The 23,975-nt window shown below is 41.3% G+C and overlaps 1 protein-coding gene across 1 annotated transcript in view; it reads left to right on the top strand.

Moving 5' to 3' along the window:
• TENM2 (teneurin transmembrane protein 2) overlaps nt 1–23,975 on the top strand; it is a 376,176-nt gene that overhangs the window by 305,765 nt on the left and 46,436 nt on the right. The window contains 5 exon segments of the mRNA XM_020992339.2: nt 10,456–10,666; nt 15,411–15,530; nt 18,473–18,734; nt 19,520–19,787; nt 22,315–22,458. Of these exon segments, the coding sequence (XP_020847998.2) occupies nt 10,456–10,666; nt 15,411–15,530; nt 18,473–18,734; nt 19,520–19,787; nt 22,315–22,458 (1,005 nt within the window).

Raw genomic sequence — 23,975 nt, forward strand, 5'->3', positions numbered from 1 at the left:
GGGGCCTTTCTGTAATTGACCTCCTTAGATATGTGCCCAGTAGGACTAGATCCTTTTTTTAAAGTGCTACTTCAGTATAAAATTATGCTTAAAAAATGACTAAACTATCGTACCATTTGGCCCAGAGATCACATTGCCAAGGAAGTCAAAGACAATAAGTATAACAATATATTCATAGTAGCACTTTCTTTGTGATAGCAAAGAACTGGGAACAAAGCAGATGCCCAGTGGCTGGGGAATGGATAAACAATGATGGTTTACAGATATGATGAAATATTACTCTAGTGATGGATATGAAGAATTCAGAGAAACCTGGAAAGGTTAATTATACATTACATAATTAATTCCATATTAACCTAGCCAAAGTAAAGTAACGGAACTACTAAAACAATGTATACAACAACTTTAACAATATAAATGAAAAGAACAAAAAAAATGAAACATATTTCTGTGTAATTATTTTGACCAAGCTTGGCCCCAAATAAAAATGAACTCCCTCCCTTCTTTGCAGAGATGGGAGATGACAAGTATGGAACATTGTATGTCACCTCATTTGAGGTATTGGTTAGTTCTTCTGAACTGATTTTTCTTTCGGATTGCAAAGGGTGATTCACAGAGAGGGAAGTGAATGATACAATCAGAAATACAGATGATGAAAAACAAAGGTTATCAGTAAAAGTGAAAAAGTTCCATTTAAAAGGACAAATAGAACACTGGTTTTCCCCTAGTCTCATCCTTCAATAGTACCCAAAACCATAACCAGATGATATGATCTGAGCAGCTCTGGGAAATTTCCTTCCAGAAACATCCCTCCAGAAGAACCTGCCCAGCTCTTCCATGATACCTGAAATTTCAGGCTTTTCCTTCCTATAGATCACACTGTGTGTGTGACAAGGGGCTGACACAATATCCCCAACCCCCCAACTGGAATGTGAGCACTTTGAGATCAGAGACTGTTTCTGTCTTCCTTTGCACCTCCAGCACTTAGGACAGTGCCTGGAACATAGTAGGAGCTTAATAAATGTTTGAGAGCTATCAGAGATAATGCCACCCAGTCCTGGTAAGCACCTAAGTGTCAGCAGAAAGCCAAGGCTAAAACTGAATTCATCCTTTTCTCCACTAACTGGTTTCTGTGTCTGCCTCAGACTTTGTTCAGTGGTCGTAGAAAGAACCTACCCTTCTCTCTTTGAGTCTCCATTCTAGTTAGAAAATGTAATGAACCTCTTTTCTCTCTTACAAGGCTAGTCTTCCTACCCCACCCCCTTCTTGGTAGCTATGGCCTTTCCCTAGAGCGTAAAGAGGCCGTTCTGGCCTGTTGCTTTCAGGTGTCCCTACCACAATTAGCAGTGATAGTTTCTATGTGAGCTCTCAATTCTTTTTCCAAGTTGTTGAATGGGTCACTGTCATAGCTCGCTGCTGTGCCATCAATTACACAATGTGCTCACACAGGACAGAGGCTTCTGCTTGTTGTCTTTTTTTAAATATATATAATCAGTAAGAAGGCAGGCAATGCTCTGAAATAGAAACTTCCATTTGCTCTGGCTACTGGGGCAGTGGTCCTAGCAGGAAATGGTGTGACAGCAACACCAGGATAGAAATCACCAGCCTGTAGCAGTGGCTAAGGAACAGTACACCCCAGGGATAACATGGGGGAGATGAACCAGAGACAGCCGCCAGGGCCCTTCTTGGAGTAGAGAGATTGCATGTCAGATGAAGTTATTCCCAAGGTCCCTGCCTGGGATGGGAAGGAAGAAATAGAGTAGAAACAAACAAACAAAAATGTTTGAAAGTAAAAATAGTTCTGCTGAAAGGGAGATAAAGAGACTGGCATGAATACATGTCCCTGGTGATTCTATATATGGTTAACTATAATTAACATGGGAGGCTGGAAAAAGAGTTGAATTTGGAGTAAAAGGACCTGAGTTTGAATCTCGATCCTGCAACTTAGTGTGTGTTCTTGGGCAAGTCTTTGAACCTCTAAAGGTCTTTGTTCTCCATTTGCCAAAAATTAAGGGGTTGGATTAGATGGCCTTTAAAGTCCCTTCCAGGCCTAAATCTAAGAGCAGATGGCCTCTGAGGTCTGTTTGAGGTCTAAACACGATGGATATGATGCTGCCTTCCTTCCTAAGAAGTAGGTGTGCTTGTTAAGTTAGGAGCCAAGGATCTAATTCTAAGGAGGAGATGTAATTTGTTGGCCTCACTCTGCTGAAAATTACATCTTAATTTTCTAAAAAATTATTTGCTTTTGCAATTATTACTATTATCAACATTTATTCTTGTTCCAGATCCATGATTTTGTTCCTATAGAGAACTCCCTGTGAGGAAACTCCCTCCACACATATACATTGACACCTATTCTGCAACTTTTAGTATTAATTATTAATTAATTAAGTATTTAGCATTCATTTTGGTATTATATAACAAGGGCACTGAGAGATTAGGATGACTTGTCCAGGGATCTCACAGATAGTGTGGGTTAGAAGCAGGAATAGAATCCAAGTCTTTGAGCTCCAAGGTCACTGCTATCTTAGGGTGTCTTCAACTGTGGCCCATAGATTTCAGAGAAAGGAGGTCTATGAAACTGGAACTTTTAATATGTTGATAATTAGGTTTACATACAATTGATTTCCTTTGTGATGCTATGTACTTTGTACAGTTAAAAACATTATTCTGAGTAGGGGTTCATGGACTTAGCCAGACAGCCAGAGAGGTCCATGAGATAAAAAGGGCTAAAAACCCCCGAACCTTAGCCTACCCACTCGGTCACAGCAGCCTCTCATCATTATTGCACTTTAATAGCAGGCGGGCTCTTAGCCTAAACACCCTGTGGGTGGCGCTCTGGGTGGAGGCCATGGAAAGCTTAGATAATGCAGTTATTCCATAGCACCGAGAATAACCTTCTGGTTGCTTGTCTTCTACTCATTCACTCCTTATTCTCATTCTCACCCTCTGTGAGGATCTTCAAAGTCAGCAAACCCAGGGCCCCTCTCCATACTGTTCTTTGTGAATGTAGACAATGCCATAAATATCTTATCAAAAGAACATCTACTTTGAGTTAATTTCTCAGGCTTAGGAATGAGTGTTTGGTAAGCCTGGGCAACACATGGTTTTTGTCAGAAAGGTGCCCAAAGTCAGGGGTGAAATCTGGTCTTGGAACAGTCTAAAGCAACCTGTCCCCTCTCAGAACCGGATCGCCAGCCTTTGCCTTATTAGTGTCTCAAATGAGGTAATATTTTAAGGCATTTAACACAGTTTGGGCACATAGTAGGCACAAATGTTTGTCTCCTTCTCCTCTTCCCCTAACCAGTTAATACTGTGAGCTAACTCACAATCATGCATACCGTAACACAGTCAAGAGACGTTTTCAGTAGATTAAGAGATTTTTTTAAGAAAGAATTTTTAAAAGGTTCAGTATTTGAAAATCTGAGCCATGACAGATTTACAAGAGAATCTCAACCTATCAATAAACAAGCTTTTATTAAGTACCTATTTGCTAGACATCGTGCGAGGCCCTGAGGGTACAAAACAGTGAATGAAATCACCCTGCTGTATAAGAAGCTTCCTTTCTAAAGGAGGGGATAATGAGACACACACACACACACACACACACACACACACACACACACATATAGACACATATGCAGAATACAATAATAACTCAATAATTTCTGATAATGTCTTTGGTCTTCAAAATAAAATATTAAAACAAATTACATTCCTAATTGAATTTTTTATTCTGAAACTCACAAAGTAAGTGAAAAGTAGTTCATGAAAATCACATGCTAGGGGCAAAAAATTTTGTATTCACCTTCAACGTTCTTCTAAAGTCATGTCCAGCAAACAACAAATGTAATAATGAAACCAAAAGCACAGTATATTAGGTGACAAACTATTTTACTTCTTTTATACTAAGGAGCTCCAATCTATCAACTTCCATTGAGTAAAAAAAATTCCAAACATTTTAACCTTCAGGAGGCAAGGCAAAGCCAAAATCAAACTATGTCATATAAAGATTTTTTAAAAAATACCCCTCCAATTTCTGTATTGGTATTTCAGGATGTCAAGTGACTTTCTCTCCTTTTCTTCTTACGTGTGACAAATGGAGATCTTACCTGAATGATCTTTCTATTCAGGGACTGTCCCTTGTCCAGAAAGAATTTTTTTCTAGTCATTCCTTGCTTTCTTCCCCAAGCACAATGTGGGGTAACAGGAAGACCAACAGAGAAGCTTTTTAGTGGGGCCAATATCTATCGAACCTCTTGTTGGACTTGAATGAGCTCTCTCTCGGCTAGGTCATGAGAAAGTCTGCAGGGGGTATGGAGCTAGGAACTCTGGCTCTGAAATTCAGAGACTGACAAAAGAATTAGAAAAATAGAAGATAATAACTTCTAAAAAGCATTCCAGGAGTCACACAAATGCAAGTACACTTTCTGTAATATTTAAAAGTAAAAATAATGTTGATCCCTTGGGAAGGGGGAGCAGAGGTAGGCAGCAGGGAAAAGGGAAGGGGGAGGGAAGGACAGAGGGAGGAAAAGGAAGGAGGGAGAGAGAGGCAAGACAAGAGGGAGAGAGAAAGAGGGACAAGTAAGAACCTATCAGGTAGCTGGTATATTGGGTGAAACCTTCAAAATGAGCACCTTGTCAGCTAATCTATTGCTTTGAAGGGCTGGCACTACAGGAGACCCACAGAAGCAATGAAGAGCTAATCTCATATTGCCAGGTTAAATCAAGTCAGAATTGCCTGTTCCTTTCACTTCTTGGTTACATCAAGTCAGAATACTTTCAATTATCCTGGCCTAACGTCTAAGTTGTAAGAAAGCCTTGGGTATCATGAATATCCCTGGGTACGATGGCCTTGCTTATAATTTTGCTACTTGGGCATAGATCTCTTCCTTAAAACTAGATCCTTCCACTGTGAACATTAGTGCCATCTGTCTGCAATGGTTTCTAGTTTTCCTTTCACCCAGGAACCTATCAAGGTCACTAATTGAATTTCAGAAATTACCTTTGGACATTCTTACTCAGGCTTCCTCCTATAGACTACATTTTTGTACTTTGACCAGATTGGTTCTCTGGTCCCTTGTTCTTTTTCATCCTTATCCCACAAATGACAGCCAGTGCTGTGTTCATATCCCTCCTGTCCTTATTCCTCATCCCTTCCTCCTCCATCCTCCTGTCTCTGATCCTGCCTGTTCTCCTTGTTAACTGGACTTGAAAATTTTCACAAGAACAACAAATTTATCCTCTGGGTGTTTGGGATTCCACTTTTGCAGATGCTTCCATTAATTTGAGTCAACAGCAACAAATATGAAAGCTCTCATCTTGTTCCCAGGCCAGCTGGGGAAAAAAAAAAAACAACTTCTGGAGAATATCCAGAAGAGGCTGAAAGAAGGAAGGCGGAAGGCATGGAAGGTTAAGTCAAATGTAAAAAGTGTGATTCTGCCATATAGGGGGAAGCATCCTTGCATCTGGGTAGTTCCCAACTCGGAAGCATGTTCTTGCAGCCAAGGGCTGATTGTAAAACTGTTCCTTGAGTGTATGGCCAACTGCCCCCGAAATATCAGTGTTTGGAAGCAAATACCAGCAGAGCTTCCCATTCCACCTGAAATGAATTGGTTTTTGCCAATTTGTGCTGTTTTGCATTTTGGTACTTATAAACGTGAAAAGATAATCTTTAATATTCAGGAAACCCAGAACCTAGTTCTAAAAGTGTATGGAAATGTGAGGAGCTACTTGTCATAATCATTATGTGTTAACAATGGAAAAAGTAGTGGATTTGCAAACAGAGCACTTGAGCTCAGATCTTGCTTCTGACACCATCTGAGACCTTAAGCAAGTCACTTAACCTCTCTCAGCTTCTATTTCTTCACCTGTAAAATGGGGGGGAATGGACTAGATGATTTCTGAGGTTTAGTCCAGCTCTGGAGCTGTGATCCTATGATTTTCCAACTTGCTCTCTCCCTCCTAGCTTCCTGCCTCTTCAAAATCAGAGCAAAAAAAATCAAGTCAGCACATATTTATTACTACAGGGCCATTAATAAATGTCCTTTCCCATTCTCTGTACCTGGTAATCGTTTGGTTGACTAGTGGTTTGGCAAACATACTGCTACACATTTTTTTAGTTTTTTCAACTACTAACTGGAGGTGGGAGTAAAAATTATCGTTCTGAATAATAGTTCTGATCCCCGATTCCTCTTCTCTTTATAATCCTTTTTAATATTGCTCTCATCTCCCATCACTCCTTCACACCCCCCCCATAAGAATCCCTCCTTGGAACAAAGTATAACTAAGCAAACACATTAAACATGTGTGACAGCTCATGCCTCATTCCATACCCATAGTGTGCCACCCTTCTACTGAAAAGAAAGAGGTAGGTTTCCTTATTCACCCTCAGGAGTCAAGATTGGCTGTTGCATTGCTCTTGCTTCTGATGCAAAGCTGATTTAAAGCAGGCTAGGTGAATCCTCAGGATGTAATACATCTCAGTAGAGTTTCCAGAGGGGCTATACCCCTTTTGTTCCCTCTTCTCCTACTGTGCAGGTACAGTCCTGATAGGGCAAGAAGAAACTTCCTTCCGTTGTTCTCCATAGAAGCTTGACCCTAGGTTTATGACTAGCATTCTGGAGGCATTCAACCTGGACAGTGTGATTGATAAGCTCATAGTAAAACAACAACAACAACTTGGGGTAAGGTAGAGTGGTATGTTACATGGCAGGGCCAGGTCTTTACTACAGAGTTGTCCATCTTACCTCACAAAACTGAAAAGAAAACAAAAAAAAAAACCTCTTAAAGTAAATATTTAAGGTAGAAAGGTGGAGCTATGAGATATCTAGAACTGAGTTCAGGATAATAGACCTAATCGAAAAAATATCCCAAGGTGGCTTGCTGATTGCATCCGGCACTATAGTCCATGTAGTGCATGAGAGAGGTTACGGGATATCTGAAGGTAAGGCAGATATCCATCAGGAAGGGAAGGGAGAAAGGGAGAGAGAAAGAAAGGGAAGGGGAAGGAAGGGAAGAGGATAAATGACTTCTGAAGGCTGTTCCAGCTTTATGAAATGGAAAAGAATATGACATGAGTGGAAATAAGTAGCCTAAACACAAGAAGCATGTCACCCAGGAATCCATCAACAAACATTGGTTAGCCATCTGCCACATGCAGAGCACTGTCCTAGGTGCTGAACTGGAGTTTCCATGTGATTCAGTTTGATCTTTGTATTTCAGTTCTGAGTCCCTAAAAACCGGTTTTTAAAATATTCTCATTTTTCTCTGAAATGTAATAAAAAGGAATGTTCTCAATTAATCCCTAGTAAGTTTTTCCACTCCATATTTCTCTGAAATTGCCATTACAATTAGCACATGCTGTTTACCAGACATATCCCAGCCAGCCCTGTGATTTAGCTCCTGTTCTCATAAAAAGTACCTTGATATTTCTTCTCACAGCTTTTTGTAGGATGAAGTAAAAAGGAAGATCATAAGTCTCTGTATGATTACCTTAGGTGGATAGAAAGATGGGTGGTAGAGGATTCCTTCTGTGAACTTGAAGTTTTGTCCTTTGTGGGAACTTGGGAATGTAAACAGCCCCTCCCCCAAACGCCATTACACGCATGCGTACCAAAGAAAAAGAAAGAAAAAAAAATAAATAAATCATCCAATGTCAAAGGAGCGCCGTGCAGCTTTCTTGCTGCTCTTGAATGGAGACGTTTCCAGCCTCTCAGGTCCTGAACTGGCAATTCAGAACAGCTTGATTGCCTTCTTGATTGTTTGCGAGATAACTGCAAGATTGGCAGTGACAGGGTAATTTACTGAAGATTGCGATGTCAGACTGCATCCAAGGGGGCTTGCTGGCATAAAGATGCGATTCTCATGACTGACAGGCCACTGGGAGATTGGTGTGCCAATTTAAAGTTCACAGTGTCGTCAGAAAGTGTTCGGTGACAGCAGCCCATAATCATGCTGCATGATGAGGTCATTACAGACATAACATATGCTCACACATAATAACAGACGTAGCCAAAAATGTTCACTATCTTGAGCAGGTAAATGTAAATCTGTAGAAGGGAGTAATTTATATCCTGTTTTTTGCTTCTGCTATGTTGATAGGACTTCTCTTGACTGACAGTCCCCTGAATAAAAGCATTGAACAAACTAAGCGGTGGGGCAATTTGGAGTTCACAGTTTTGAAGGTGTCACACACCCAGAAAGAGGAGGACACCGTGGGTAGGGGGAGGGTTCAGAGCTTAATAGGAAAACTGTCTTGAGTTATTATCTGAGCTCGGTGATGTCCTTGCGTTGATTATATGGAATGGGTGGTAAACGGACTAGAGGAAAAAAAATTCCCAGCTTCAGGATGGAAAGGGCATCTAAGATGGATGGAGTTCCTAATGGGAATAGGCCGCTGACCTGAAAGAAATCTATAACTCTTAACAACAGTAGAGTTCTTCTAACTTGAGAAGTTTCTGTGGATGCTGAATGAAACAGTGCCAACATATCTCAGCAGGTTATTTTTAAATCAGAAGCAGTCATTTCAATTGTAGGTTCCTTCTGTCTAGCTAAGGACAATCCCCAGGAGCTAATGTTAGATGCAAAATTCTATAGGTTTTCTTTCTATTTTTTCTTCCTCATCCTCCTCTATCATTCTTCATACTCTTCTCTCCTTCTTTCCTTATTCCTCCTCCTTCCCCTTATTCATCTTCCATCTCTATCTCCTCTGCCTCCTTCTCCTCTTCCTTTTCTTCCTCTTCTCCTTATTCCACCTCCATCTCTGTCCCCTCTATCTCTTTCTCTGCTTTCTTTTCTTCCTCCTCCTCTTCTTCTTACTTTACTTCCTTCTCCTCTTCTGCTTCTCTCTCCTCCAAGCACTATCAATCTATTTATCTATCTAACCAGGGATCAGAAATAAAGTATCTCTGTGTTATCAGCTGTAAGGCAACAGCTCTCCATTGTTATCTCCTGTGTTCGGATGCTGCTGGGCTCCAGAGATTTGGCAGGTTCCACCCATGCTCCTGGCTGAGATGTTCAGATATTTGATTTGAAAAGTCTCTAAGCTGATGCGATCATGCGTGCTGCTCTTCCTCCTTCCCTCCTCCCACCTCGGAAATTTTACAAATCTAAATGTGTTCCAAGACACGTAAAAAACATTTGGCCATGTGGAAAATGAGGGGCTAGTTTTAATCATTTAAAACTAGTCAAAACATGCAACCTCCTAATTTGTTTGTTTGCTAAAAAGAAGGTAATGTTTTAAAATAATTGTACATTAATTGCTAAATTACAGTGGAACTTCAGTGGAATTACATATTTCAATTTCATTAGTGAACCCAAATGAAAAGGGTAGTGCCAAAGAATTATGTTAGAATCCATTTCAAACGCAAAGCCTGGTCTGTGATTCAACAGACTAATGCACATGTTTGTCAATTCACTGCTACTCAAGGTTCTAGTGCAAGTTCCTACAATGCTAATTAGGCCAAAAATGCCTTAGTATTAAATTTGCTAGATAACAAGTGGCTTGCTGTCTGAGCCCAGCGGCTCAGCAAAGCTGTATTTGACCAATCCTCTCTTAGTGTGTAATGAGGCAATTTTAAAGGAAGAGCTCTAGGAACAACCCCAACCTGGGCTACTCCACTTCCCAACGCCCTTAACAGAGCCATTAGATCTTAAAGGGGTGAGGGGGAATGCATCCTTAGGAAACCCCCCAAAAAAAGAAATAAGAAAATACATCTCCTTCCCTTCCGTGCAGAAGTGAGGTACTATAGATATGAAGTATCGCATCTCCAGTCAGACTCATCTGCTATGTTGGTTAGTCTCACTGAACCTATTTTTGTTCACCTCTTTCTTTTTTTATTCTTTGTCATAAGGAATGGCTCTCTAAGAGATGAGGGATATATTTCAAATAGCCAATCAACAAGCATTTATTAAGTGCTTGCTATGTGCCAAACACCATGCTAAGGATACAAAGAAAGACCCCCAAAAAGGCGAAAACAGGAAAGTAATATAAAATCCAAATGGTTAGCAACAAAAGTTAAAATTTAATGTCATTGTTAAAAGAACCACACCCATTGGAGGTACGTGAGGGGTAGAATAACCACATCTTGATAATTCAGAGAGTCTGCCAGCTAACTGCCCAGTCCCAGGATTTCACCACTCCCCAGGATTTTGCCTGTAGAATGGGTTTGCCGTTCACACATATCACTCAATTTTACAACTTATTAGCAACTTGATAAGTGCTTGGAGGGAAATGGGGAAGCACTTAGTTACTGTGAAGTTTGAGGAATCCTGTGGAGTTCCATTATTTGCGTTTGAGACCACTGCATAGGTAGTTTGTTGGGGTTTTTGGTTTGTTTTCAGGCAGTGTCACAACAATAATGAAGGCTGAATGAAGTCTCTTTAATGACAAGGTCATCGAGTGGCCTTGGGTAGTGAAATTAACTGGCTGTGGTTTCACCTCTGTCATTCCAGATGGCCTGGTGGACTGCTTGGACCCTGACTGCTGCCTCCAGGCGACCTGTCACAACAGCTTGCTCTGCCGAGGATCCCGAGACCCTCTCGACATCATTCAGCAGGGTCAGACGGGCTTGCCAGCCGTGAAGTCTTTCTATGACCGTATCAAACTGTTAGTGGGGAAGGACAGCACCCACATCATTCCCGGAGACAACCCCTTCAACAGCAGGTAGCCTCCCGATATATAGCATCACTGCTTTGTTCCCCGCCCCCTGCCCTTGAGCCTGTCATGACAGCAAGGTTGGACACTTGTCATTATGATTCCATTCATCTTTAAACAGGAAACATTGTTTTCAATTACTCCATACTCTCTCTTGGCACAGAGGCAGCCCCACTGAGGACCCCCTGTCGTGGCCCATTAAGACTGTCTTCATTACTTGTATTTAGGCAGGGCAGATTATCCCCAGGGTGGAGCCCTGCTCTCTACATAACCATTTGGCCTTCAACTCAAGAAGGGCAGATGTCTGGAATGAGAAGCAGTGGAAACTGGGGAAACTAGCCCGCACGTAGGTTTCCTGGTCATTTTCAAGAAAGCTACAAGAAATCAGACACTTAACCTTTCAAAATGGTCAGCTGCTTTTTATTTACCTATTTGTCTTGGAAGCATGGGAGCTATTGTCACCATCATTGTTTGGAATTTTATTTTCTTATTTATTCATTGTTCTACTCCATTTCACTTCTGACATAATGCTGTAAAGTCAGGTTCTTTTTTTCCTCTCTAGCTTATTCTCTTTTGCTAATTTAAAATTTATGAATATTATAAAAGCAGATTCAGGATTAATTTCAAGATTCCACAAGCCCAGTAATGAAACTGCTGAGCTAGAACTCAGGACTCAGGATTCTTGTCTTATCTGTATCACTGACTAGCAGTATAATCTTGGACAAGTCACCTCAACCCTATCTGTAAAATGGGGAGAATTCTTCCTTCTTCCTTTCTTACGTAGAGGTTTTTAATATAAATGAGATAATCAATTAACAATAATAATAATATCATGTATATAATAATTTACAGTTAGCAAAGCTCTTTACAAACATTATCTCATTTTATCCTTCCAGCAGCCCTGAAAGGTAGGTGCCATTATCATCCCCATTTTTCAGATGAGTAAACTGAGGCAGAGGTTAAGCGACTTGTGCAGGGTCACATAGCTAACAAGTCTCTGAGAATAGATTTGAACTCAGATCTTTATGACTCCAAGTCCAGTGGTCTGTCTACTTTAAGGTTTGCTAAGAACTTTGCATATGTTATCTCATTTTTTGAAATCTTAAGGTTATTCAGAAGAAAGATATCAAAATGTAAGTTATCAATAGGATTTGTTCAGTTTTTATTTACTCCATGGTATTGAGCTCCTTCCAAAAAACAAAACAAACTTCTTCCTTGTCTGTTCTCTAAATCCATTCCTTCTACTCATCCAGTAAGTTTCTACTTTGTTTCTTTCAGTGTCATTTGACTTTGGATGGTAGCATGGTGTGGTGCAAACGGTGATGGATTTGGTCTGAGAGGTCCTTGCTTTAAATTCCATTTCCATCCACCTCTGTGATGCTGAGCAAGTCAAATACTTTGAGCTGGCATAGGATCCCAAGCTCTCAACTCCAAATCCATTCTTATTGTTTAAGTTTGAACAAATTAAAGTGAAGTCCAAGCCCTCTGAGGTCAAAACATTATGAAATATATTTTCTCCCTGGTATTTGCCTTATTCTGATATTTACCTTTTCGGACTGAAGTAAGGTCCATATGGTTTTGGATCTACATGTAGATATAATCATCAGACTCTTGTTTTCCAAAAGCATTTGATGTCCTAAAAATCGTCGTAGTAAGAATTTCAATATTTTTTTCAGTTGTGTTTCTACAATGGTCACCACACCAAGAAGTTTGCATTTGAAACCTCAGACCTATGAGGATAAATGCCTTAGTCAAATAATTGTTTCTTTTCTTTGTTAAATCCTAATCTTGGGAAAGGGATTCAGCAACTATTCCTAACCAGTGAGGAAGGATAATTGGAGGTAGATTGTAAGGGTGAGGATCACTGGGACCTTTCCTGAGCCACATGACTTTCCATGTGACTTGCATACAGTGTGCCTATAATATGTATGCACCCATCTAGTCCGTACTTAGAGATAGTTCTGGCAACAATGAATCACTTCTTAGGCAACTTTCATTTGTTGTTTTTGTTCAGTCAAATTGGATTCTTTATGATCCCGTTTTGGGTTTTCTTGGCAAAGATACTGGAGTGGTTTGCCATTTCCTTCTCCAGCTCATTTTTTACAGATGAAGAAACTGAGGCAAACAAGGTTAAGTAACTTGCCCAGGGTCACACAGCTAGTAAGTGTCTGAGGCCAGATTTGAACTGAGGAAGATGAGTCTTCCTGACTTCAGACCTGGCGCTCTATCTACTGCACCACCTAGCTATCCTAAACAACTTTCATTATTCCCTCCCCTTTGGCTTCACCTTCATTTCAATTTTTTTCTTAACATTTATGATTGAGATAAGCTTTTATCTTCAGCAGCTCATGAAAAAGGCATAGTGAGCTAGGAGGATGCTTCAGGTGGCAGAAAAGGCACCCCCAAAGTCTTGACTGGGCTACCAGGGGTCCCTCATCCCCAGAACAAACTAATGTTGCTTTCGAGAAATAGATGACTGTGTCTAGAACGGAAATAGCAATACATAGAACTGCCAAAATTGCAATGATGCTTTGGGGCGGGGTAGGCAGCGTTTGGGCAGCAATACAAAATCACACAATCGTAGAGTCAAAAGAGACCTTAGAGGTTACTTAGTCCCACTCCGACTTGAAATGTAATGCCCTTCCGTAGTATCCTTGGTATGTTTTAGTTCTGCTGCTTCTAGACATAGGTTGAAGTTCAGGACAACTGTGAATTTCAGTGCATTATTATCTGACGAGTAATGAAGGACAATGCCAGGAGTAAAAAAGGAATTATTTCAAGAATTCTAAGAAGGCGTTCCCCTAGATAATGCAGTATAAAAATAACTAAAATGCCTTGAATATAGCCCTATAATTTATATAGCAGATCTCACTATCTAGATAATGTGATAATTGTTACACATCAATAATCATAAATAGACATGAACTGTTGGGATGTCTTGCTGAATCTTATTCTGTAAATTGGCTGCTCAGAAAAAAGAGAGAAAGCCAGAAATAATGAAGAGTTAGAAAAACATGGCTTAGAAATCACATGAAACTCAGCCTGTTTTATTTCTGTGGCTTTTATGAAAGTGTATGGTACCAAAACCTATTTGGAGAAGACCTATTAAAAAAGAAGATACATATGAAATGTGAATGCCTATGGATTTTGGTATCCCACTGTGCCTACTATTTATCATAGGGTCATTAGCACACATTGCTGATTTTTAAAATAGTATCTGGTCAGACCTAGAAGGAATCTTGATCTACCAAAGACAAGAAAGCTAGATTGCACAACAGGATTATTTTCACAAATTAGTTTTCTACTACCAGGAGACTCTACCAATGCAGTTGGAACAAGCTAAAAATGGGAATTCATTTGTTATTCAGCCAGTAGCAGACAATTTAGAACTGTCAATGGAAGCATTCGAAACATTCCTGAGCTACTAAAAGGGTCTGTAAAACAACAGTGGGGGTGTTGCTAATACAGAGAGAGGGGCTCCCAGACAGCATCCCTTCAGCTTTCTGGGGCACCGGGAATTGCAGGAATGAACAGATTCCAAAATTCATGCAGACTTTGACATAGTTTTGGCAAAGAATGAGTCGGCTCGATTCCCCAGTCCAGAAATTGGGATCCCATCCAGGAACCTTGAGGGTCAAGAATCTCTCTGCCTTTGCCAAATTGCCCAGCGCCTATGAAAGCCAAGGAGACAGCTGCAGACCTGTCTAATATTCTAGGGTCAGTTCAGAAAGGAGGGTTCTTTATTATCCTACTTCTCTATGAAGTCAAAAAAACTTATGTGGGAGAAGAAAGCTACCTTTCCCCACTGTAGACTTTGAGAGGGACATTGAAGCCTCTCCCCAGGTTCATGGGATTTTGTAGTATTGCCGTCACTAAGTTGGAGGCTAATGACAATGGATGACAGTCCAGACATTCCATTTACTTAGAGACTGTCTCTTAGGGATTCTTTCCCCTGACCTTGGGGAAAAAAATCTGGGTGGGATTTCCAAGGCTCTCTCTCTCTGTGTTTTGTATAGTAGTCAGGTGATTTAAAGGAAAAAGAGAAAGGGAAAGACCTTGAAAGGAGATACATAACCAGAGGTAACCCAGAAACCATTCCATTTCCATGCCAGTAGAAAAACCTTGGAGGAGGCAGAGAGAAATCACATGCACACACATGCTCTACCCCATCAAAAAAGTCCATGTGCTTTTCCCAAACCCCTCCTCTCACTTCAGCCTCAAGGATAAGAATAACTGTTGCTCCCAATGCTACCTTCTTCTGGAGCCAAAAACACAAATATGGAAAACAAATGAGAAACCAGATGGGGAGGCTCTCACCCATGTATAATGCTGCCTTGCTGCTCTCCCTGTGCCTGGCTGCAGCAGGGGTGTGAGTGAGTGCAAGAAGACTGAAACACAGGCCAAGCAAAAGTCAAGTCATGCCCAGACAGAGTGTCAAGGGCAAAGAGAAACGGGGTCTCACTTCTAGGCTGAATGGTGCAGAGATGCTGAAACCCAGGAGATCCTGGTCATAAAAGCCAAAAAACCCCCGACTGTTCTTCTAGTCAGGGAAAGCAGCAAAATCTCCCTCTCCCTGTGCTTGCATCCTCATGCTGGCAGTTTGGTTTGAGGTGGGAAATCAGTGTTGAAATTCTCACCCTGTGACCCGAAGGTACTCAGGGTTGGGGACAATAGGTAGGCACACACCAGGACAAACAGCACTGCTTTGGGATCCCACATGTAGCTAAAGCTTCCTTGTGTTCCTTTCTCCCAGCCTGGTATCTCTCATCCGAGGCCAAGTGGTGACTACAGATGGAACTCCCCTTGTCGGTGTCAACGTGTCGTTTGTCAAATATCCAAAGTACGGCTACACCATCACCCGCCAGGATGGCACGTAAGTGGCTCTGCGGAGCTCGAGGCCTGCTTAGGATGGGATGCCCGTGCCGGGGAACAGATGGTACTATCTACTGGAACCATGTGGTACCCCCACACGGACTGGAGGCCCAGCCGGGCCAAGCCACCAGTGAGGCTCCAAAAAAGCTATTTTTTGCTTCACATGTTGAGTGCTAAGAGCACAAAGAAAAAAAAAAGGCCAACCTTTGGCAAGGCTGCAGAAAGCTGCCACCCCTTTCTCCCCCGTGTCATGTCAAAAGCATCCCATGAGAGTGGGGCATGGGAGGGGAAAGGAGAGAAACTGTGATATAGTCCCTTGGAAACCAACTCCACCCATGTCTTAAAATGAAAGGCAGCATGGGGTGGCAAGGTAAGGAATGAATGAATCCACATGATAGCGTGCATCCTGTTGAGAGCTTCTCTCCCTCCATCTGAGGCTTTTGATGATGTGCTATCTCTCCTATTTCTTTGGGGGGTAGAATGTAATCAGAGGTGTCTAATTAAATACACTTAGAAGCCTTCCTGCTGAGTGAAGAAAGGAACCTTTCCCTATTATCGTCTGATTTGGAATGCTTACCAGTTCAGCCCAGACCAAAATGAGAGTACTGTGGTTTCTTTAATCCATTGGACACGGAGCCGTAATAAAATATCCTTGAAAAAGGAAATGTAAAAAGTTATTCAGCCTTGGACAAAGATGTGCTGCCAGATTCAATTGAGATTGCTCAAGGGGCAAGCATGATAGTCGTGATGAGGAGAGGGATGTCAAAGACCAGGCACGTCATCATTCCCATGAGAGCGGAGCCTAAGAAATCAACCTATCGTGAGATCTAGGTGTACTTGTTTCAGACTTTTCATTGGCTTTAGAAAGAAGATTCTTGCCAACACTTGGCAAATCTTGCAAGTAATTTCAAAAACTACCAACCCCCAGAAGCCTTTCTTTCACCAACCGGTGCTCAGAGTTTCCTACATCTGATGGCAAAAAGGAGAATTGTGTAGATCTGCTTGAAATTCTCAGTTTTCATTCAAGTTCTCACTTTATTATAACCTATAAATCTGACTTTTTGAGGCCAAGCTCAATCTTTCTTCAGGCAAAGCAATCATGGGTTTAGATTGTCATTTTCATAAGTACTCTAGCTTTTCACTAATAATGTCTGAGAGTTACCTTTTGACCTCGGATCGCACTGCTAGGCATATGCCCCAAGAAGGTCAAAGACAGAAAGAAAGGTCTAAAATATTCATTGCAGTGCTTTCTTATGGTAACAAAGACCCGGAAACAAAACAGGTACACATCGTTTGGAGAATGGATCTCATTTTTCTCATCTGTAAAATAAAGGGGTTGCATTACATAGAGCACTTATGAAGATACATAGGAGAGCGTACTGTTTTCCAGGACTAGCCACTGACTTCACTTCCAGCTCTAAGCCTACGAATATCTAAACAAATGATGAAATATGAATGTAATAGAATATGGTAGAGTCACAAGAAGTTACGAATTGGAAGAATTCAGAGAAATGTCAGAAGCTGTATATGAACTGATACAAAATTAAGTTGGCAGAACAATTAGCTAAATAATATAAATGGAAAGAATTGTAACATAGAGTTCAATCAATCAGCAGGTGTTTATGAAGGGCCAGCTGTGTGCTAGTGTCATACTAGGTGCCTGCCATCAAGAACCTTGCATTATATTAGGGGAAAATAACGTGTGTGAGAGTGTGTGAGAGTGTGTGTGTGTGTGTGTGTGTGTGTGTGTGTGTATACACACGCACATTATACATATACAATATACAAACATGATATACAAAATAAAAACAAAATAATGTATTTAGGGGAAAGCATTGGCAGCTAGAAGGATCAGGAAAAGCCTCATGTAGAAGATGGCACTTGAATTGTACTAGAGATTCTGAGAGGGAAAGGTGAGAAGGGAGGGCATTGCTGACATGAGGGATGGCCTATGCAAAGGCGCAAAGATGGGAGGAGTGCCACGTGTGAACAATAGGCTAGTTTGGTTTAACTGCAGATTATGGGAAGAGGGAAAATGTAGGTCTGGAAAGTAAGATATTGAGAGTTTTAAAAGCCAGAGATAGTAGGGAATACTGGAATTTATTGAGTCAGACCTGTGCTTTAGGAATGTTACTTTGCGAGCCATGTGGATTGTGGATTGGACAATTCCATGTAATTAAAATTACCAGGCCTACCCCCCCAGAAAAGAGTTGAGAAACAATGTCTCCCTTCCTTCAGTGCAGAAATGGGGAACCCAGGGTGTGGAATATCGTATATACTATTGAATCTCAGTTAATGTCTTGGTTGGTTTTGCTGAACTATGTTTTCTGTTTTCTTTTTAAATCTTTGTTACTAGTGGAGGCCTAATGGTATGGTGGGAGGACTATAATCAGAAATTAATATAATGTAAAACAAAATCACTAAAACTTTTCAAAAACAAAAAATCTAAAATAATTGATAATGCCTAAGGCCTAAAATCCCTGAAGGGCCAGCATCTTTGGGTTGGGTACTATAAGAAGCCTGCATATGTAGAACCACACAAGAGGGCATTTGTGTACATGTCTGAGGTCTACTGGACTCAGAATTAGGGTTTTCTCCTATGCTATCCTGTCCCAGTCCCTGCCAGCGGTCCCCTAGCCTAAACATAGTACTGACCTTCTTAATAGTTTCGTAACCCTGTCTCCTAGGTACCCAAAGGGTGAATGTGCCTTGCATATAGTAGGAGCTAAATAAATGTTTGCTGAATTGATTTTAATTGGCTTAAATTGGAAAGAGACTAAGGAATAATTAGAAGAAAGTGACAATGACTGCCACCCTTTAACCTGGTCTCATGAAAATTTAGCCTACTGTAGGCAGAACGGATAACCCTATGTAAAGGTGATGATGAATTTCAATCTGCAAAGAAGTGCTGATCCTTCCTGAGTGAATTCTGCCTCTCCCTAGGTTCGACCTTATTGCCAATGGAGGTGCATCCCTGACCCTGCATTTTGAGCGAGCTCCTTTTATAAGCCAGGAGAGGACTGTCTGGCTTCCGTGGAACAGCTTCTATGCTATGGATACACTTGTGATGAAAACAGAAGAGAACTCCATCCCTAGTTGTGACCTCAGTGGCTTTGTCCGGCCTGATCCCATCATCATTTCCTCCCCTTTGTCCACATTCTTCAGTGCTACCCCTGGGCGGAACCCCATCGTGCCTGAGACGCAGGTAGGGACAGCAAATAACCAGCTCGTCCTTCACAGCCCTCCTACCAACCATGTTCCAGGCCAAAGCTGATGCCCCTTTACTACATCTCTCCTCCTTCCTAGCAATGATTGCCAAATTGCCAGGGCGAAGGGACTAGGAGACACAGCCCACTGAGGAGGCTCAAACCCAGGAGTTGGGATGAGTGTCTATCTGCTGGAGACCGAGCCTTGATTCCTGTCCCCTTTTGGAGTCCCCAGATACCCTTTGAGTCATTGGCGGTTTCTGTGCTTTTTAATAGACTAAAAATATCATACATGTATGCAGCTCACCTGCAAATTGCTTTTTATTCCTGCTAGTCACAGAGATACATGGTAAGAGGCTCCTTAATGATCTACCTGGGTAATACTGTCGAGGGTATATTACATGATTACATCCCTGTTGCTTTATACCGATTGTCAATGGAAGTTACAGGTTCATATAATTACAGTCTCTTGCGGCCTCCTTGCATACAGCTAGCAATAAAGCCTGCTATTCATATTTACATCTTTTGCCAACAGTGTGATTTTTTAAAAAGAAACACAACAGTGACCAAGAATCATTATTAATTCAAAAATTGTAACCTCAGCCCCATCACTCAGCAGCGTGGGATATAGAATTATTTTTTCTTTTCCAGCCACAGAAAGTTGTAATACCAACAATACAAGGTCTGTCATCTGAATGAGCTAGTGATCAGGATGAACACAGTGAGAAAAGCTTACCAGCCAGGCACCTTTGATAAAGAATGTCTGCACTATGTTCCCCACCAGGTCCTCCATGAAGAAATCGAGATCCCCGGCTCCACTGTGAGGCTGTGCTATCTGAGCTCGAGGACCGCTGGGTATAAATCCCTGCTGAAGATCACCATGACTCAGTCCACCGTGCCTCTGAATCTAATTAAAGTTCACCTGATGGTAGCAGTAGAAGGGCATCTATTTCAGAAATCATTCCAGGCTTCCCCCAATTTGGCCTATACATTTATCTGGGATAAGACGGATGCTTATGGACAAAGGGTGTATGGGCTTTCAGATGCTGTGGGTATGTTCTTCCTTTCCCAGGGTAACACTTTCAAAAACACAAGGGGGTATGAGGATGAACCCAAGGAGGACAGTATAGTGTGAACCTCAAGGCCACATTGTAGTCCCCCAAGGGAGTGAGCCCAGTTAGGCTTTCTATGACTTTGAAATAATTTGCTGGCCCTTCCTCTTCACTCACATCCCCTAAGCATTAGATGGAGTACCTTATAATAACTGGACTTTAGGGAAGGTACCATGAGGATTCAAATAAGCTTGTCTGATTTATTTTCCTCCTTCTGAAAGCTCCATTAGGATCAGGCAGACTCCAGAAAACTATCATAACTTCATCAAAAGCCTTGATATCTCTGAGAATGTTGAAAATTTTTTATCACAACGAGTAAGACTTGTTCCATTCTCCGTGAAGGTGTGCCATAGTCCAAATAATACACAATACCTCCAGAAAAAATTATGTTTAGTTTTAAAGGCTATCACAATTTTTTTTTAAATTTTTGCATTTTGGTGAGGCAGTTGGGGTTAAGTGACTTACCCAGGGTCACACAGCTAGATCACACAATTTTTAAAGCAGCAGTGATCTGTTTTGTTCAAGTCAGTATATCAGCGTAGGGTAGAGAGTCGGCATAGAAACCAGAAAGTTCGAGGTTCAAGTCCCTTCTGTGATACCTACTGGCTATGACCCTGGACAAGTTGCTTAACATCTTAAATGCTCTAGACAATTCTCCAATATTATAAATTATAGAGAAGATGCCAGTGCACATTGGTAGAGTTAATTCCTCACCTGGCAATACTTTACATCAGTGAAGTCTCAAGTATGGCCGCTATCCTAGCTCAGTAGTAAAATGGCCTTTTATTGGCCAAACATTCTCCAAATGAAGACGAGGAGAGAAATGCTGATGGACGAGCAAAAGTTGTTTTAGGATTAAGGATATTATTCAGATAATCTTCAAAGAGGCTAATTCATCTAGATATAATTGAGCTTTTTGCAATATTAAAAAATAACTCCCATTTCAATAGCATCATAAATCTTACAAAGCACATTTCCTCCCAGCAACCTTTTGATGTAAATACAGCAAACATTATTATCCCCATTTTTATGGATGAAGAAACGGGCCCGTAGAGTTTCAGTGACTTCTTCCTGATTACACATCTAATAAGTGTCAGAGCTGGGATTTCAACCAGGTCTCCTGACTCTAAATCTAGCATTCTCTCTACTGGACCACATTGCCTTGTGATAATAACAGTGCCTTGTAGCTCTACGGTACGTTTCTAATTAAGAATTTTTAAATCTTTAACATTATTTATATGATTCATTCTCTCCTCATTCCATAAAGGTAGGGAGGAGCTTATTCTCCCCTTTTATGAATAGAGAAAGGGGCAGATAGGTGGCACAGTGGATAGACCACTGGCCCTGGACTCAGGGGGACCTGAGTTCAAATGTGACCTCAGATACTTACTAGTGTGTGACCCCAGGTAAGTCACTCGACCTTGATTGCCTCAAAGAAATACAAAAATAAGTAGAGAAAATGTGGTCCAGAAACAATAATAAGCCAGTAACATACCCAGGACTAGTACTCAGTTCTTCTTTCTCCCAGTCCATGGTTCTTTCACTAATCTATACAGATAAAGGAGTCAGTCCTGATTTGCTTACCCTGGAGCACCTCCTATGGAGCTGGGCGTGTCCTCTACTTCATTGCTATGTTACACAAGTCTTAGGAGGTGTCCTACTCTTGCAAATTGGGGTTTCCCCAAACCAGCCCCACACTTTTTTTCTTTGTTTTTGTTTGTTGTTTTAGGCAGCTGGGGGTTAAGTGACTTACCCAGGATCACACAGCTAGTAAGTGTCAAGTGTTTGGTCTGAGGCCAGATTTGAACTCAGGTCCTCCTGACTTCAGGGCCAGTGCTCTATCCACTGCGCCACCTAGCTGCCCCTCAACCCCATTCTTTTTTAAATCCCCTTTTGTTCTTCCCTGAATTTTCACTGATTTGAAGGCCTGTGCCCCAATGCCTGCCTCTCTTGCCACTCTGTGGGATCCTGAGTGAATGGATAAAGTGTATTAACTAACATAAGCTGTTGCCCCCACAATCTCCTTGTAAATGAGCTGCTATGTTTCCAAGGGCTTTTCTCCTGGTGAGTGAGAATAAGTAACACAAAATATAATAAACACATGCAGGGAACAGCAGGGTGAGGGACGCGGTCTTCTGTCCTACCGTAAAGAGGAGTGTTACTAGGTTTTTAAATGATTCGTCTACTCCCTCCACGTCAGTGGGGTCATTTTGTGAAACCAGGTGTTCACGTGAAAGGTCTTCACGTCCCCACAGAGCACTGCTGTGTAAAGTTACCAGGTTGAGTCCAGCCTGGAAATCTGAATTTAACATTGCGGAATCAAAGAAAAGGGCAATCAGCCCCCCTCCTTGAGCGAGTTTTTGGGGCCGAGTCTTTATGACAGAGAATGCAGTCCACTCATTCTTGTCAGACAGTTAAGGAGTAATCAAGATGTGTTCTGTCTCTTTTTTCTTCTTCTCTTTTTCAGTCTCAGTTGGGTTTGAATATGAGACCTGCCCTAGCCTGATTCTGTGGGAGAAAAGGACGGCGTTGCTTCAAGGATTTGAGCTGGACCCTTCCAATCTGGGGGGTTGGTCTCTGGACAAGCATCACATACTCAATGTCAAAAGTGGTATGTTCATTCGTTCTGTGATAGTAGAGTGGAAAGAGTACTAGCTATGGAGTCCAGAGGCCTCAGGTTCAAATATAGCTAATAATAATAATAATAAAGGGAATATTTTATATCAGGTTAGTCTATTCCCCCAAATGTTGGATTCAACCCCAAAATTCTACTGAGGGCCAGATCCTAGTATAAAAAGTCATGAGGAAAGGCTTCCACAGGATTGACATGTGTAACTTGTGTTGAGCTTTTCCTTTCCTTCCCCTTCCCTTAATACAGCTTATACATATAAAATATTTTTTTAAATATAAGCCTTAATAACTTAAATGGGCACTAATACTTTTGGGACACTCTCTGCAAAGCAAAAAATTTGATTCACTGGTGTGCTAGAGGAATGCTTCAAGTGTGTCAATTTAATTAAGAGTTAAGCAGAAATTGCTTTTTGTTGTTTTGAGCATTGCTGCTATATTTCTTTTTCTAAAAAAATTGTTGTGTTTCTCTGCCTTAGTAAATGTACTTACAGTCTAATCATGGATCTTTTGAAGTGTTGAAGCAAGAAGGAAGTGCAGAATGCTGTAGTAAACTTAGAGATATTTCTTTGATGATTAAAAGATCGTGGGTCTCCCCTCAGTGGAAGAATTCAAGTAGAGACTAGATGCCTACTTTCCTGGGATAGTATAAGCAGATTCCCCTTCAGGTATGGGACCTGTATGACCTAAGTTGCCCTTGAGGTACCATCTCATTCGGAGTCTGTGATTCTGTGAAGAATAATGTTGAATCACCATTACACAGACCAGTGACCATAGTAGAGGATTAATCATTCACATTTTTGTAGGGCACTTCCAGTCAGGGATTCAATTTGATGCCTTCTATGTACCAAGCACTGTATGTGCTAGAGATACAAAAATAACTGCCCCAAAGGAGAGAACACTCTAATGGAGAAGTAGTGGCACACACATTGGTGTGAATCAATAGTCTGGTTCCATAGTGCTCATTTATCTCAAAGGAGAGAAAAGATTTTCCACAGAGGTCATGGCCTTGCCACCACTAATCTCGTCCTCTGGCATGCCTGAGGTATGTTCCCCTCAGGAGCAGAGACTGTGAATAATGCCTCGCTGGATCTAGAGTTTGGTGCTCCTACTTCAAGGCACCAAGAAAGAGAAAGATGGGGATTTTCAAATACAGATGAGTCATGGAAATACATGCTGCTTCCAGGGCCTAACTTAGCCATCAACAGTTCTCTGTTGTATCTGAGGCAATCCATCAGTAAATATGTATTAAGTACCTACTTTGTGCCAAGCAGTGTGCTAAGCACTGAGGATACAAACAGAGGCAAAGGACAGTCCTTTCCCTCAAGGAGATTATAATCTAATGGAAAAGACAACATGCAAATAATATGTACAAGCAGGTTATATACAGGAGAAATAGATACTGGAAATAATTAACCGAGGGAAGGCACTAGAATTCAGAGGGGTTGGGAAAGGCTTCCTCTAAAGATGAGATTTTAGTTGGGGTTTAAAGGAAGCCAG

This window comes from Phascolarctos cinereus, unplaced genomic scaffold (assembly GCF_003287225.1).
Source record: "Phascolarctos cinereus isolate Bilbo 61053 unplaced genomic scaffold, phaCin_HiC Scaffold_2;HRSCAF=192, whole genome shotgun sequence".
Lineage (NCBI taxonomy): Eukaryota > Metazoa > Chordata > Mammalia > Diprotodontia > Phascolarctidae > Phascolarctos > Phascolarctos cinereus.